Genomic DNA, 14510 nt, shown 5'->3' with positions numbered 1-14510 from the left:
GTTATTGCAATGAAACTGAAAACAGAAAAGCATCTTTGTAGTTAATAGAGAGCGGAACTTCACATGTACAGTGAGTGCGTCAGTCAGGGCAGGAATCTGTGGTGCACTAAAGCTGCGTTCAAGGCACAACGTTGTATTGCTGTAAATCTGTGTGCGCTGACTCCCTGGGTTACGTTTCTGTCTGTATGTGCCTTGAACACAGCACGGAGGCTTCCGCCGTGTGGAACCGGATAACCTTGGGATTGTACACGAGTGTGAACGAACAGTTTGTAAGTTGTTTGCGCTTTATAACGGTGATATATCCAGATATATTCAGGGTGTGGCTGAAATTACACCAAATTCGTGCAGTCTGCTGATGTTTAGACGAGACTGGAGCTGCTACAGCGTGGTAAGTGGAAGCAGATTGTGCTAGCAGAGTTATGTATTATCTGTGTAGATTCTCAGTCATCCAGGTTATGGTAAGTGGCTCAGTACATTTTTGGCTCTGAAACATGTTTCACTTCTCACCCAAGAGGCCTAATTAGTTCTACCTGACTGTTGGGGATTTCTAGGTTTTTATTCTCACCCCTAAACCACATGAATAATGGCAATGCTTGTGTTCCTGCTTGGTTATGGATTTAGACCCTACACTGTAAGTGCCTGATAAGTGATGCTGTGGATCCCTCTCCTCTGTTTAGAAACGAGTGGTCACTTGTTCTTAAGATGCAAATTGCTGAGTCTTGTCCCAAGGAGCCGGATCTCCTCTTTTAGGCCATGAGCTTACAAAACCTGTTGGCTAGTCTCACTCATATACATGTAAATATGTTTATATATAGGTCTCTGCACTCTTTCCTGCATTGGACTGCATGTACAGTGTTGCTCAGTTTGTGTTTGGGTGTTTTATCCTCATGGAGAACCAGTTTTTGTCTTGCAGTGTTGCTGGGTCTGAAATGTTTCAGGATTTAGTGTTTCGAGAAAATCTTTCCAAGTTTTTTCCAGTCACACCAGCAATGTTGGATGACCATGTTGTTAAACTTGTTCCTCTTTTCTTCTCTATTACGTTTTGAACTGTTTTTGATCTTTAAGTTGCTCTATTGAAGGCCTCTTGGATGAGAGGTGAAAAGTCCTCAAGAGCAAAAAAAAAAAAAAAAAGGTCTAGTTGCCTTCTACTGAGGCACATAAGTTGATGTATTTTTGGATGAAAAAAATAAATTCATAATTTAATGTTACATAAGCGCAAATATCTCCTGTTCAACTTAGAAATAATGCAAGTATTGTATTTTCTTTAATCATTTACCATTTAAGTAATATTGCACGAGTTGCTTCTCACTTCTGTTGTATACTGTATTCAAAAGGCGCATTTGTACAGTCAGTAAATTAAACCTTGAAACATAAATGCAGCTGATCAGTCACTAAGGATCGACTCATAAGAGATACATCCAAAAACAAGACCAATGAATCAGGCAGAACACATGTTTTTTGCAGATAGAAATGTGATTTATTCTCCCAAATAACTATGTAAATATTCTAAATATTGATCACAGTCTGTCAAGAAAAATGATAGGATTTTCTGTCATGTTTATCTGTCTCTAAATCTGAGAAACTTTATCTTGAGTATCCATTATTATCCTGTAACCTGCGTATAACAGAGCCCCTTTCTTGTGTGATGCATCCCAGCAGTGAATCATCCAGATCAGCCCTGAAATGTCCCTGCAGAAGGTCACCCGACTCCCTCCAGTGAGGCTGCTCAGCTCCATCCTCCAGCAGCAGCAGCAGCAGCAGCTGTTGTTCCTCCCGTCCACCTCCGCCCTCGCTGTGCCCAGAAGAGCTATGGGTGAATACAGACGACCCGGCCAGCCCAAAGAGAACAAGTACCTGTGGCAGAAGATTGACTTTGACTTCTCAAAGGGGTTGGAGGGGATAAAGAAGGATTTCACTCTGCTGAAAAAGGAGCTTTTCGACCGCAGCATTGGTCCACAGGGCAAACCATTGGAGGAGCACATGCTGGAACAGAACAGAGTGATCTGGGAGTTTAGAGGTCAAGAGAGTCTGGATCAGTGGACTGTGTCTTCTGATCAGGAGATAGGAGGCCAGAGTGAAGCATACCTAAAGCTTGGAAAGAACAATGTCACCTGTTTTCTGCATGGGAATCTGAGTTCTGTTCCTCCAAGAGATGGAGAGACACGTTACAGCGGATACTGCACCATGCGCTCAAAACAACCACGGGTTAGTACCCTGGTAACTGCTGATTTACACTACAAGCACTAATATTTAAGTTAATGAATTACATGTAGGTTTTAGTATTATCTCCTCCTGGATTTGATTCTTAGCCATAGAGGAGAAGTCTATGATGACAGAGTTTGGGGGAAAAAATGATTCTGAACACATTATGTTAAAGAATTTTAAATATTTTCAATCATGATACATGTTTTTCTTTAAAGACGGTGGAAGCACCCCCTCTGAATACGCTAAAGCATCTAGTATAATAAATACCTCGAAGGATGATTTCTGAAACACTGAAGGCAATTTAGTGGGCATTGTTGTACTGCTAAACACACATTTTGACATATATTGATCACCTTGAAACTACTGTTGCATCAGCTCAGAAAAATCTTTGTCCATGTGCTGTCACTTCAAATAGCTGAATTTGCAGGCCTTTCCTTCTTCCTCCACTGTACTTTTTTGGGTATAAGTGTGCCTTAGAATGAAAACCTGCTGAAATCGAAGATCTGGAAACATCTCAAACTTAACGCTGACAACCTTTTGTCTCTTCTAGGCTGCGTTTAACAGAAAACAGCACTACAACTGGTCCAATTTTAACACCCTGCATTTGCGTATCCGTGGTGATGGCCGTCCATGGATGATCAACCTCTCGGTAGACACGTACTTCGAGCACAACAAAGATGACATATACAGTTATTTCCTCTTCACCAGGGGGGGACCCTACTGGCAAGATGTGAAGGTGAGCACAAAACTCTTTCCACTGAGAGGTGCCAAGAAATCTAATGATCAGCAAAGCAACGTCACAGAACTTTGAGCATCATGTTGCCACATTTGCTTCACTTTCATTTTAAGGAACACAATCGAGGGCTGCAAGGTGGCTCGGTGGTTAGCACCGTTGCCTCGCAGCTATAAGATCCCCGGTTTGCGTCCCGGTTAGGATGCCTGGGATCTTTCTGTGTGGAGTTTGCATGTTCTCTGGGTTCTCCGGCTTCCTCCCACAGTCCAAAAACATGTTGAGGTTAATTGGTGATTCTGAATTGTCCGTAGGTGAGACTGTGAGTGTGCTTGGTTGTCTGTCTCTAAGTGTAGCCCTGTGATAGACTGGTGACCTGTCCAGGCAGTCAATTGGGATAGACTCCAGCCCCCCACGATCCTAGTGAGGATTAAGCAGTGTATAGATAATGGATGGACTTCTTAATTGACGTAAATATTGCTCATTTGCAGATACCTTTCTCCAAGTTCTTTTTCTCAAGTCGAGGGAGGATTCAAGACAACCAGCATCCCATCTGGCTGGATAAGGTAGTGCAAAGGAAAAAATATTACACTAAAATGGCATCAAATAAACAAAGTGATACTATTTGGTAGATTTTGTCATTACCTGAAGATGTTTTAACCTAAGCCCTTTTCAGACGCAGTATACATATTATTTTAATGTTTCTCACGACTTTGTATGGAAAAACCATCACAGTGATGAAGAAATCCACAGTACCCACAAGACTATATAGTGCATAAAAACATACAAATAAGCAAAAGACCAAAATTTAACTAATTACAAGTTTATCAAACCAAAAAAAAAACAAAAAACAAGTACCCTAGCAAATGTATAGTTTCCTAAACAGTAACTTCCGTCCATGTGAGATGATATTCTAACTACTACTTTATGAACAGTAAGATGAAACTATCCCAACAGCTGTAATGAAGCTCAGGACTCAACCTGAGGACGGTGATTTTACTGCAGCTGACAAACTGTGAGTCTGTGTGACAGCTCACCTGTCTAATGTGAAGAAAAGTCATTTATATGGTAATTTACATGCAAATTCTCTTTCCTGAGATGCTCATAAGGCTCCTGCTGCTGTCTGATGCTGCACGTATTTAAAAAACTCTGAGGGAAAAAGTCCTAAACAGCTGGAAGCAACAAACTAAACCTCAGCTCCTTGTTTTGTCAAAACCTACATTTCATTCATTATTGGAGAGTCTCATCAATCTGACCTGTTCTCTCCGCACTGCAGTAAAGTTTCATTTTTGTGGATATTTTAATTTGTAATACATGCAAAGTTGGAGAGAAAAATGAATGAGGAAGGTGTTTTTCTGGAACTTTTTCTTACTGGGTTTCTAGAACAATAATGGTTCTGAAATCATTAAAACTTCAACCCCAAATCACTTTGCACAACTGAAGTATGTTGGGATCTTGTGTGTCCTGTTCAAAGTGATACAGAAAAGCTACTAGAACTGGCTTCTCAACTTTCATAGAAAACTGCGCAGGTGGCTCATTTAGACATGAAGCCAACATGTCCAGATGCTACCAGAGAACAAAGAACTGGATGTCTGAAAGGGGCTTAATTTTTTATTTTTTTTGCCACTGTTAATATCATGTTTTTTGCATTTGTAGATCAGTACTATTGGGTTTACGTTGGGAGACAAAGCAGATGGTCCGTTCCAGCTTGAGATTGACTTCATTGGTGTCTGTATAGATTATGGACACACTGAGGAGTGCGCCTATGAGAAGTACAAGAGGAATCCTGAAGTCTGAGAACAGCTACCACCGTGCTGCAGTTGAACTGCTATCAGAAAAACAATGACACCTTCACTCGTGTTGACGCGTTTATCAGGATCCTAGTGGATGTTCTGTGATACAGCACTGACTTACAGTTCTTACCTGTGTGGAAGGAATGTTTATCTGGTCTTAAAGTAAGAAAATATTCAATTCAAGGCTTCCTGAATGAGAGTTACAGGACAATAACGGAAGATTTTGTTGCTCCTTTACAAGAAACTTAAGTTGATGATGCTTGTTCTGTACATATGACATCACATACAGATGATTTATTAAACAATAAAACTATTTTCCACATGAATTTTGTTCCTTTTTGTATGATTCTGTTTCAAAAATCAATATTAAAACACTACACTCTGGAAAAACTGCACTAGCAAATTTATTTTAAAGATTGAGAATACAAAGACAAAAATCTTTTGAGTCTCTTTTATAATCAGGTCTTATCCTCCCAAAAAGGTAAAAAAGAAAACAAAATGTTTAATAACAAATGCAGCAAGACAGGACATCGACTTTCTACACATCGAAATACAAAAATGCATCATTCAGAGCTAAAAGGCGTATTAGTAAATGCATGAGTCAAACCTAAATAAAACTCTGGCCGGACAGAAGACGTGAGCTATTTTCCTACAACAGGCTACTAGAGACAGCAGAAACAAATGTGTCTGCTGCAGATGACAACATATTTACAGTAGAACAGCAGGCTGTACAAACGACAACAAAAAGCGCTATATTTTTACATCATGACGAGGCCTCTTCTTGCCCCAAGCATGTTTTCTTTCTTCTGCTTGCGGTCTTCCTTGTGTTTCGCTCTCCTGTCGTCTCTACAGTAAAACACAGAACATCCATAAGAGACACCATAAAAATAGATTGTTACTGAATAGATATCAACTTCAGACGCACCTCGACTGGACTGTGTGCTGTTTGTAAATCTCCTGATGTGTATTTGCGATCAGAGACTTGTTTCCTGCTGTGTTTTCTTTGACGTCTCCGAATGGCTTCAGTTTACCTACGAGAAGAACACACCATCAATGCTCCGTCCTGCCTACTGACGCAATATTTCATTTTAACAGAGAACTGGAAGACAGTTTATACCTGTATGAGGCTTGTAGGTGAGCGGACGAGACAGACTCGCCTTCAGATCAAAGGTGGGTTTCTTTTGTGTTCCAGGTGTCGTCAAAGCGCTCGTGTTGCCGGTGAAAACGAACGTTCCTTTCAGAGAGGACAAACAAGTCATCTGGTCAGTGTGTACGTATCTCAGGGCAATTCTGGTGTCATTCCAAGGGTTGTAAGGTAAAAGTACCTGGAGTTTTTGTGGCAGATAAAGCTGAAGTCTTGACACTGTTGGGTTTTCCTGCATCAGCGGTCTGTCTTTGTGGGGTGCTGGAGGCCAGGCAGGGGGACATGCGAGCTGGCGTCTTCACCAAAGACCGCTTGTGCTCGTTGTCACGGGTAGCTTCTGAGAATCTGCACACAAACACATCTGGCTGTTAGAGAGATGTGTTAAAAACCACACTTTGACTTTAAGATATAAGAGAATCATCCAGCTGAGTAGGTGTGAAGTCCAGTGCTTCACCAGTCTGTCACTATCACTTTATTTACTCAGGGAAAAGCAAGAATGATTGGCTGTGTGCTAAGATTACAGGTTAAACCCAACATGTTACCGTATTTGGCTTCTGTTCTATTCAATATTTTCAGCACTGCACAAATCTAGATGCATTTTATGTACATTGTGTATTTTTTCTGACGACACTGGATAGAAATTCCATAATAAGCTCTCTGAATATCGTAATTCAAGTGAGGTCTGAGAGGAAACTAGACTTTTGCACTTCCTCTTGACTCTGTTTTCAGGTTACAGAAAGTCCAGCTTGTGACAGGAGACTTTAACTAATCACAGGGCTTTTCAACAGAGGGTGTCATTCCTATTTGTCTGTTCTACAAAAGCAAAAGCACGTCCCTTCAAATGGTGGAAAGCCCATTTCAGTGTTACTATTCTAGCACTCGCAGCACTGCAAAGTAACCCAAAAAGGAAAACTGACTTCTAAAAACAGAGTCTGACAATAAAGAAACACACGTCAATATTGGCAAAGCATTCATTAAACTGGAGCGACATCTAATAACTCTTATACTCTGAGCTTGCTGTTCTTCTCCAGGACAGGTAAGCTGCCAATTTTATATTCCAGTGATTTCTAAATGTGCTTCAGTGTTCGGTTCGGTTCTGTAGGCAGACTGGCTGCGCTGAATGCTGCTAATAGTTCTAAGCCTTCAGTAAACTGTAACCAACAGCTCATAGCTGCAGCTGAGACTAATTAAATGTCATGTTTACCACCAAGCTTGTGGGTATCCGCCCATGAATCACATGCGTATGCCTGTGCTTGTCTAGTGAAAGAGGGTTCAAGATTTGTTACTAGCTCATATAGTACTGGCAGTGAAATGTGAAGTGACTGTTCCACAAGACTGTGCAATAACAAGACATAATTCAAAAAAACAAAACATATTATGTTGTTCATCTGAAGACATTTTTGAATTTGTGACATTTTTTTGGCCATTGTTCTATGTTCCTTCTCCCTCTCTGAGATCCTCTTGGTGATGTACTGTTTATTTGTCACATTTTACATGGATTCATTCTGTTTTATTTGTGTTTTAATCCATTTTGTTTCATTGGAAACCACTTGGCAGTTATTATTATTACTGCAATTACTTCTTTTCCTTGCAAAGCTCTGAGTTAAAAGGAGTGACTCACCGAACGTTGATCCTGCGAGTGGAAAGGACAGACGGTCTGAATGGAACACTTTCCTTCTTGGCAGTTTTATTTGGAGGAGGTTTGCTGGCTGAGAGCAAAGTGTGTCTGCGCTTTTCTTCAGCTGTTTTCTTGTTCACCGGGGCAGGGCTGAACATGGTAGCACGGGTGGGATTTTTCTTCTGGAAGGAATATGGAAATTTTCACTGCATTATAGAATTCAACAATGTGTTCTACAATTGTAGGTGTTCTGCAGATAGTGATGCTCACCAATTGAGCTTTGCCTTCAACTTGCTGTGGTTTAGTTTTGTCTGAAGTCTTCTAAAAAATAAAATTGAATTCAAAATTAAACTTCACAGTCAGATATAGCATTTTAAATGATCAGAATACAGTCAGCCAAGACTTTTTGAAAAAAGAATACCTTCAATTCTTTGTCTGGATTTTTGAGGGTCTCCTTCTGCTTCGTCCTTCGCTGGAAATAAGAATCGATAGACTCCATTTTGTTAAACTGCGCCTCATGGAGTTTCTTGAAGTCTAAGAGAGATAAAAGATATAATTTGCAAAAAAAAATGTAAAGACTTGATGGGAAAAAGTCTGCTTAATTATGTGGCACAAGGGAGAAACAAAACATGAAAGAAAACTCACTGGGAGTGACAGGTTTCAGCAAAGGTTTGTTCTTCTGCTGGAGCCGAGGGATTTTACCAGCTTTGGTCACTTTTGGTGCTTTTTCTGGACAGATATTTAAAATATATGTTAAAAAAAAAATCTAATTAATGTCAAAGTCAAGAATCTCTTAGGAAAGACAGGGGGAAAGGTTATTCAAACCAGACAAAATTTACAGCTTGTATCATCCTTTAGTAACCACTGACCTGCTTCACCACACACAGGTGCTTCATCCTTAATATCAGGCTGCTGCTCACTGACAGAAGTCTGTGGATTCTCAGAAAGCTCAGCCTCAGTTCTGTCAGAATCCTTGATTGAGGACAGCCTCCTCTTCTTAGCACCCCTGGCATTGCGGGGTGCATCCATGACAATGTCACCCTTAAAGAAACAACAGACATTTAAGTCTTTAAACCTTCTAAACACAAAGAATATACACTACAACAAAGCAATCTGGTGCATAGATTCCCGCCATGCAAAGATGGTCTAGTACCAACTTTGCATAGCTGCACTAGCAATTAACAAATTATTAATGAGTGTCTTTTTCTTTCCTTTTTTTTAATCTGGAGCATCAGACTTTTCTTTATCCGACTCATCAGATGTAGACTCCAGGATGCATCTTATGTGGTTTTCACTTTTCAGACCCACAGTGCTGTGGATATAGGTCTGGTGAAGCAAGATTAGCCTTTTTTTGTATGCTTCCTAGGTTTTTGTTTTTTTTAACCACCATAGGCTTCGCCATATTCCCAGTGGCTATAGCCAACACATAGCTACTGGTGCATGATTGTGAGAAACCCTAAACCTAACAGACCACAGATTAAAAACATTTTGTCACACTCTTCCTGAAATGCTTATCGAAGCTGTCCGACATTTTTCTGGAGAGGATCACATGTAGAGCTGTCTGAAATGATTTCTCAGGTGAAAAATGGTTGTGTTGTGAACATTTCTCTTGTTGCCGTATGGCATTGTGCCATTTCAATAAAGCTGAATTGTAAGGTGGCCTTTAATAGCCATCATTCAAAGGAATGTGCACTGGTCTCACAATCTGATCATTGTTCTTTAAAGCCACAACAGACAAGGCTGTGACTTAACTCAATGGTAGAGAATTTGTCATTAGTTAAACTGCTTTAAAACGTTCTGCACACAATTGTCTAAATTTAAGCCTTTCCTTAACCATAACATGTTGAGTACGTTGTTATGTGCCATACCTCTGCATCATTTGGAGGCATCTCAGGATCACACTCAGTCACTGCTGCAGCCTCAGGGCTCTTTCTCTTGGTACAGTGTCCCTTCCCTCGACGTGTGTTCACAAACACAGTAGAGCTGGAAGCTTCTTCTTTACCAGTTGCATCTTGACTAACCTGAGCCACATCTTCATCCTCTTGGACAACTGCAGCATCATTATTTTGTTCCTGGAACATCCATACACCGATATGTACACATCAAACACAGTCAAAATGCTACTGTTTGTGGTTAATACTGCATCATTAATCAGGAGCAGGTTACCTGAACGTTCTCCTCGTTGCTCTTTTCTCGTTGATAATGCTGCTTTATGGCTTTCAGGAGTTTATCAGCCTGTGGTTGAATAAAACTAGGTTTTGAATGTAGTCCCCACATGTATGTTAACGTTAGCAAACAGTTAGCTACCGTTAGCTACAAGCCATAACAAGACGCGGTCTGAATTCTCTCAATTACTCATAGTTATATTACAAAAAGTTCGGTTCTCTTACCTTCATGTTCGCTTTAAGCCCGAGCTCTTTCGCGAGCCTTTGCAGTTCTGCGTATTTCATGGAGTCCAAATCCATGTTTGAGCGATTGTTTATCCCGTTTTGTGACAATAAATCCGTTCGTTTCTCGTTCACCGCGAGCTGCAGGAGCGTCTGGCGGTTGAAACTGCCTCCGATTCGAAACGCAGCCAAGGGAGCCTGCTGATTGGCTCTGAGGTGTGACCGGAAGTGCGTCGCAGCCAATCACAGCGAAAATACATATTATTTAAATATCGGTAACTTCTCCGCCTAAGTTTCCAGTTTTTAAGTTTTCTTATTTAAGCTTATTTTTTTAAGTTACTTTTGCATAGCTATACTAATTTGCAACCAACTGTTTTATTATGTTTAATTGTTATACAAAAAATAATTTAGCAGTATACGGGAATGTCTCACATTACACCACACGGTGGCAGTGGTACGACGTTTTTAAACAACACCGCGACGACGTAAAACCGGAGGAAGAGACGAACTACTTTACGATAAATTGTTCAAATTTGCAAGCGGGACCAGTTGCTAGCTAAAGTCTGTAAAACTTAATTAACATGGAATACAACGACAGCATATTAATCACACTTACAGACGATACACAGCTGAGTTCAGGAGCAGAGCTCACAACGCGGATGACCCTCCACTGTCAGCAGTGTAACCGTGTCCTGGCGGACTCCTTCTGTATCTGTGGGGAGATTAAATGTATGGACTCCATCGTGTGTTTAAGTAAGTTTACTTCAGCTGTCAACGATTATTGTCGACATATAAAATAATACAAGCGAGTTGGGGTTGTTTTAGATGATAATATTAAAGCTAATGTTGATAAAGGTAAATGGACAGTGAGTTTAGCTCTTAGTTTATTTGGCTATGTTTTTGGCAAACATACACACACACACACAACATATTACGAAATTACCTTAATTAACTTACAACATGGTCATGTAAAATGTTGGTATATTATTTTTAACAATAAAAATATCATCAAGATATGTCACCGTGGAGGCAGTTAACCTAGTTGCCATGGAGGTAACTCACTTGACATCACATGACCACATGAGTTTTGGTCAAACTGCTGCTTATTTAGATCACCTATGACCCCTTTGACGCCATTTTGACTTTTACAAATTACTTTTTTTTGGGTGTTTATTCAATAATTTGCTGCTGGCATGGTCTTTGATGTGTGTTTTGCAGTGCTACTGTACCCATTCTCCGGTGAAAGTCAAGTTTTTGCTCCTTAACATGTCCATATGTTGTGTTTTTATTGGCTGTATGACACATCAAGAGCAAAATAAGCAGTCATCATAGTAATAATAGGGGCTGTAAAGCAGAAGCTGTATGTTGCTGATTCAGATTCTCATATTAATGTAACTGAAGGATGTGTTCACTGGGTAATAAGCTAATAATTCATAGTGTACTGTATTTATTAGGAAATACTTTACAGATGTTACTCAACAATACAGTAAAATAGCCTAATTGTTTTTCTGTGAGTCTTATATCCTTTGACAAATTGTAAAGCAGCTCCATTATGCAACATCGCACACCCCTGATTGTGTTTTTTAAGTCAAAGAGACAAATATCACGTTCAGATTACAAAACCCTGATTATGAAACTATTAGGGAACAATAGTGCAGAGGTATATTGAAGCCGTTTTTAGCTTTGATGAGTTTTTAGGAGTTAAATCAACAACCAGAGAGGGACTTTAATCAACATTTTGCTGCTTGTCTCCCTTCAGAAGTAACCAGTGATGTGGTTGTTAGTGAGGCAATGGAATCTGGACATAAAGGGGACATGGTGAACTGGTGAGTATGGTTTTGAATTTTGAGATATGAATATGTCTTCGTATTTATTCAGCTGGATAAAAAATATATGCGTTTGTTGAGGCAACTTGTTAAATGGCACAAAATATTATCATTCGAATAAACAAGGCATAGATCAGCTACTACATGTGTCCTCTCACAGGTTATTAAGGAGTGTGTGCTTGTTGTTTCTGCTGTTGTTTACCTGCAGCATCTACAGCTCGCTGGAATGTCGTGGCTGCCGCTCTGCTGTGGGGAAAGTTGTTCACTCGGCTCCATCACGTTTGGCTGTGATTCGCTCCATATTTCTCCTCTACAAAGCAAACATCAGCTGGTAAAGCCCTCCCGCTCCGACTGAGCACACAAGCATATTGACTTCTTGTGTACATGTTTACTGCTGTGTGGAGAAGCCAAAACAAACAAGCAGCTTATGAGCACTGTCCAGTGTAGGAAAGGATTTTCTTAAAGCTCAAACACAGCCTTTAGATGTTGCACACCTGATAAATATGCTTATTTGACTTTTTAATATAACATTAGCTGCTGGAAACTGTTAATAATGCATGATTTACTACATCACTCACTTTTCTTTTTTTTCTGCAGCTACATCTTGAACAGCAGCTCGATGGTGAAAGCATCCACGCTCACATTTGATATGAAGCCCCTCAGAAAAAACATTGATGAGGTGAGACAGCAAGATACGACTGACTTGATCTGATTGTTTTTATCCAAGTTGGCATATTTAAGTCCTGTTTATGCAAGTTCATGGATTTATTTCACTCTTAACATTCATGATCTACATGTTTCTGAGCACTGTTGTGACACCTGATCTGGCAGTTTTTATCACAACTAATTAAATAACTGTTGAAGATTTAAATTGTTTCCTAAAACAGGTAATTAAGTTCAAAAGCTCAGGCTGAGTTTAAACCAAATCCGCCTCAGTCGCACTGAAAGGTAGAAAAATTTATTGGCAAAATCAGCCCCTAAACTACATGTTCAACAGTTCAAGAGTAGAAAATCACATGAGATAGGAATGAATGACACTGATTCTTTTTACTTAACAAACAAATCTGTTCTTTCCTTCCCACTGCAGATGAAACAACAGTTTAAAGCTCAGCTGGATCACATGTCGCTTGTTAAGAGCAGACTGGCTGACAGGAGTGTGACCAGCGAATTCAACAAGTAGCTGAATCGATGCAGCTGTTCCTGGGATTAGAAACCGTGTGTTCTCCAATCTGCTGTAAACTAGTTAAGTGTTGAGTGTGTGTTTTATGTTTTCATTACAAGTTTTGTCCCTGCAGCTGAAAAAACGAATCTTTTCCTCTTATTCACTTTGTGTTTTCTGACTTGTTGTAGTTGTTCAGCAGGAATGTCCCTCTATCTGTGGTGGGTTTATAAGATTCTGGCTGGTAGTTAAGTTGCAGTAAGACTCACAAGATGTTTGTCCAAAGTGGCTCAGTGCAAATGTTATCTAGTTTAACAGAACCACAGATTTCTGCCTTAATATTCTACATATTGTCTACAGTAGTTAAAGTTCTCACAGCTTCTTAAATCTACATGCAACTTTGCATTCACTAGCTAGATGCACTGACAATGTTTTTTATATTTTGTAGACTTTGTAAACAAGAAGGCCATTATTTCACATTTCAATTTGCTCCTGAGTTAATTCTCTAAATCTCAGCTCTGCTTTAAGCTCAACTTGCCAGAATACTCCCCTTTTACTTTGTTTTTCATATCTGCAGTGGAAAAGTCTATCCTGTTTTTTCTCTTTGTTGTAAATTGTCTTTTGTAAATAAAGTTTAAAAAAAGTTTTCCAATAACTCCCACTAAAAACCATAAACTGTTATTTGTAGCGCTTCATTTTTACAAGAAACTGTGTTAATTAGTCGTCTTTAAAGGTGCTATTAGACAAGTTTTTGAACTTTGGTGCAATGTGCTACTACATGCTAGCTTTGTCCCTATGTCGGGTCTTTATGCTAAGCTAGGCTAATCTTCTCCAGACTCGGGCAAGTAAATGTATTTCCCACAATGTCAAACTGTTCTTAGGAGCTGAAAATTCAATTATGTTCAAACTGATGAATATTTAGTTTTCTGGCACGCAGTAAGTATCACAGCCATGGATCGATAGTGAACTTTGGGTGCTAGTCCAGAGTAACATGAGAATCTAAGGAAATGCAATACAACCAGGAGGAAAAAGATCTGCAGACACACACAGGTGAAGACAAAATGACTAAACATAACAGGGCTGCATTGTTTTTGGATGAAAAACGCTTAACTTGTGCTACTTTCACACCAGTGTGTACTATATTTTGGCATTTTATGGATTTTTCTAGGACTTTTGGGAGTGATGTTGATACTGTTTTAAGCATAAAAACTACAGGGTTGCATTGTAGTGTGAAAGGGCAACAACAGTGTTTGCTTTCTGACTGGGCCTTAACAGTCTGGATTGTCCTGATTTGTCACGTGACAACAGACACTGGCCTTCACTAACGGCAGTTAATTCAACATAGATAACAAATGACAGGCCCGTAATTAGGGAAAAATCAAGTGAACTCTAGTTTGACTTTTCATCATTGTTGTTCTTCCTTCTTAGAACATTCTATAACTAAGGAACCGACCTCCTGCTTCATATCTCTGTGAATGGGTTTTCAGCTATGTCAGTGTGGATCGAGATTACTGTTGAAATGGAGCTAAAACACTGGATCTGGAAGGAGACTGGTTTTGTTTTAAAATACATCCTCAGTCTGAAGGTCTTGCTCTTCTTCAGGAGGCATGGGGGGCTTTTTATGAGTCTCTGCTCACACACAATCCGC

The 14510-nt window shown here is 39.8% G+C and overlaps 2 protein-coding genes across 5 annotated transcripts; one reads left to right on the top strand and one right to left on the bottom strand.

Annotated features, from left to right (window-relative positions):
- The first annotated feature begins 194 nt into the window (after positions 1 to 194).
- ndufaf1 (NADH:ubiquinone oxidoreductase complex assembly factor 1) lies at positions 195 to 5054 on the top strand. 4 transcript variants are annotated; one of them, XM_008302698.1, is made up of 5 exons: positions 195 to 269; positions 1657 to 2205; positions 2756 to 2941; positions 3427 to 3501; positions 4592 to 5054. In XM_008302698.1, exons 2-5 carry the CDS (start codon positions 1684 to 1686, stop codon positions 4730 to 4732), a joined length of 924 nt encoding a protein of 307 aa, XP_008300920.1. In that variant the 5' UTR covers positions 195 to 269; positions 1657 to 1683; the 3' UTR covers positions 4733 to 5054. The 4 variants fall into 4 exon arrangements, with proteins under 4 accessions (XP_008300920.1, XP_008300922.1, XP_008300921.1 ...); XM_008302700.1 differs by having other exon boundaries at positions 210 to 269; positions 1660 to 2205; XM_008302699.1 differs by having other exon boundaries at positions 224 to 388; positions 1660 to 2205.
- Positions 5055 to 5114: 60 nt separating this feature from the next.
- Positions 5115 to 10029, bottom strand: nusap1 (nucleolar and spindle associated protein 1). Its single transcript, XM_008302701.1, has 12 exons — positions 9881 to 10029; positions 9657 to 9725; positions 9359 to 9562; positions 8360 to 8531; positions 8136 to 8219; positions 7912 to 8024; positions 7761 to 7811; positions 7494 to 7672; positions 6054 to 6217; positions 5846 to 5962; positions 5654 to 5759; positions 5115 to 5574 (listed from the first exon to the last, which is right to left on the bottom strand). The coding sequence occupies exons 1-12, from the start codon at positions 9953 to 9955 to the stop codon at positions 5487 to 5489; spliced, it is 1422 nt and encodes a 473-aa protein (XP_008300923.1). The 5' UTR covers positions 9956 to 10029; the 3' UTR covers positions 5115 to 5486.
- Positions 10030 to 14510: the final 4481 nt, after the last annotated feature.

This window comes from Stegastes partitus, unplaced genomic scaffold (genome assembly GCF_000690725.1).
Source record: "Stegastes partitus isolate 25-593 unplaced genomic scaffold, Stegastes_partitus-1.0.2 Scaffold1859, whole genome shotgun sequence".
NCBI classification, from domain to species: Eukaryota; Metazoa; Chordata; class Actinopteri; family Pomacentridae; genus Stegastes; species Stegastes partitus.
The sequence above is the reverse complement of the archived record's forward strand: the minus strand, read 5'-3'. Positions and strand labels throughout refer to the sequence as shown.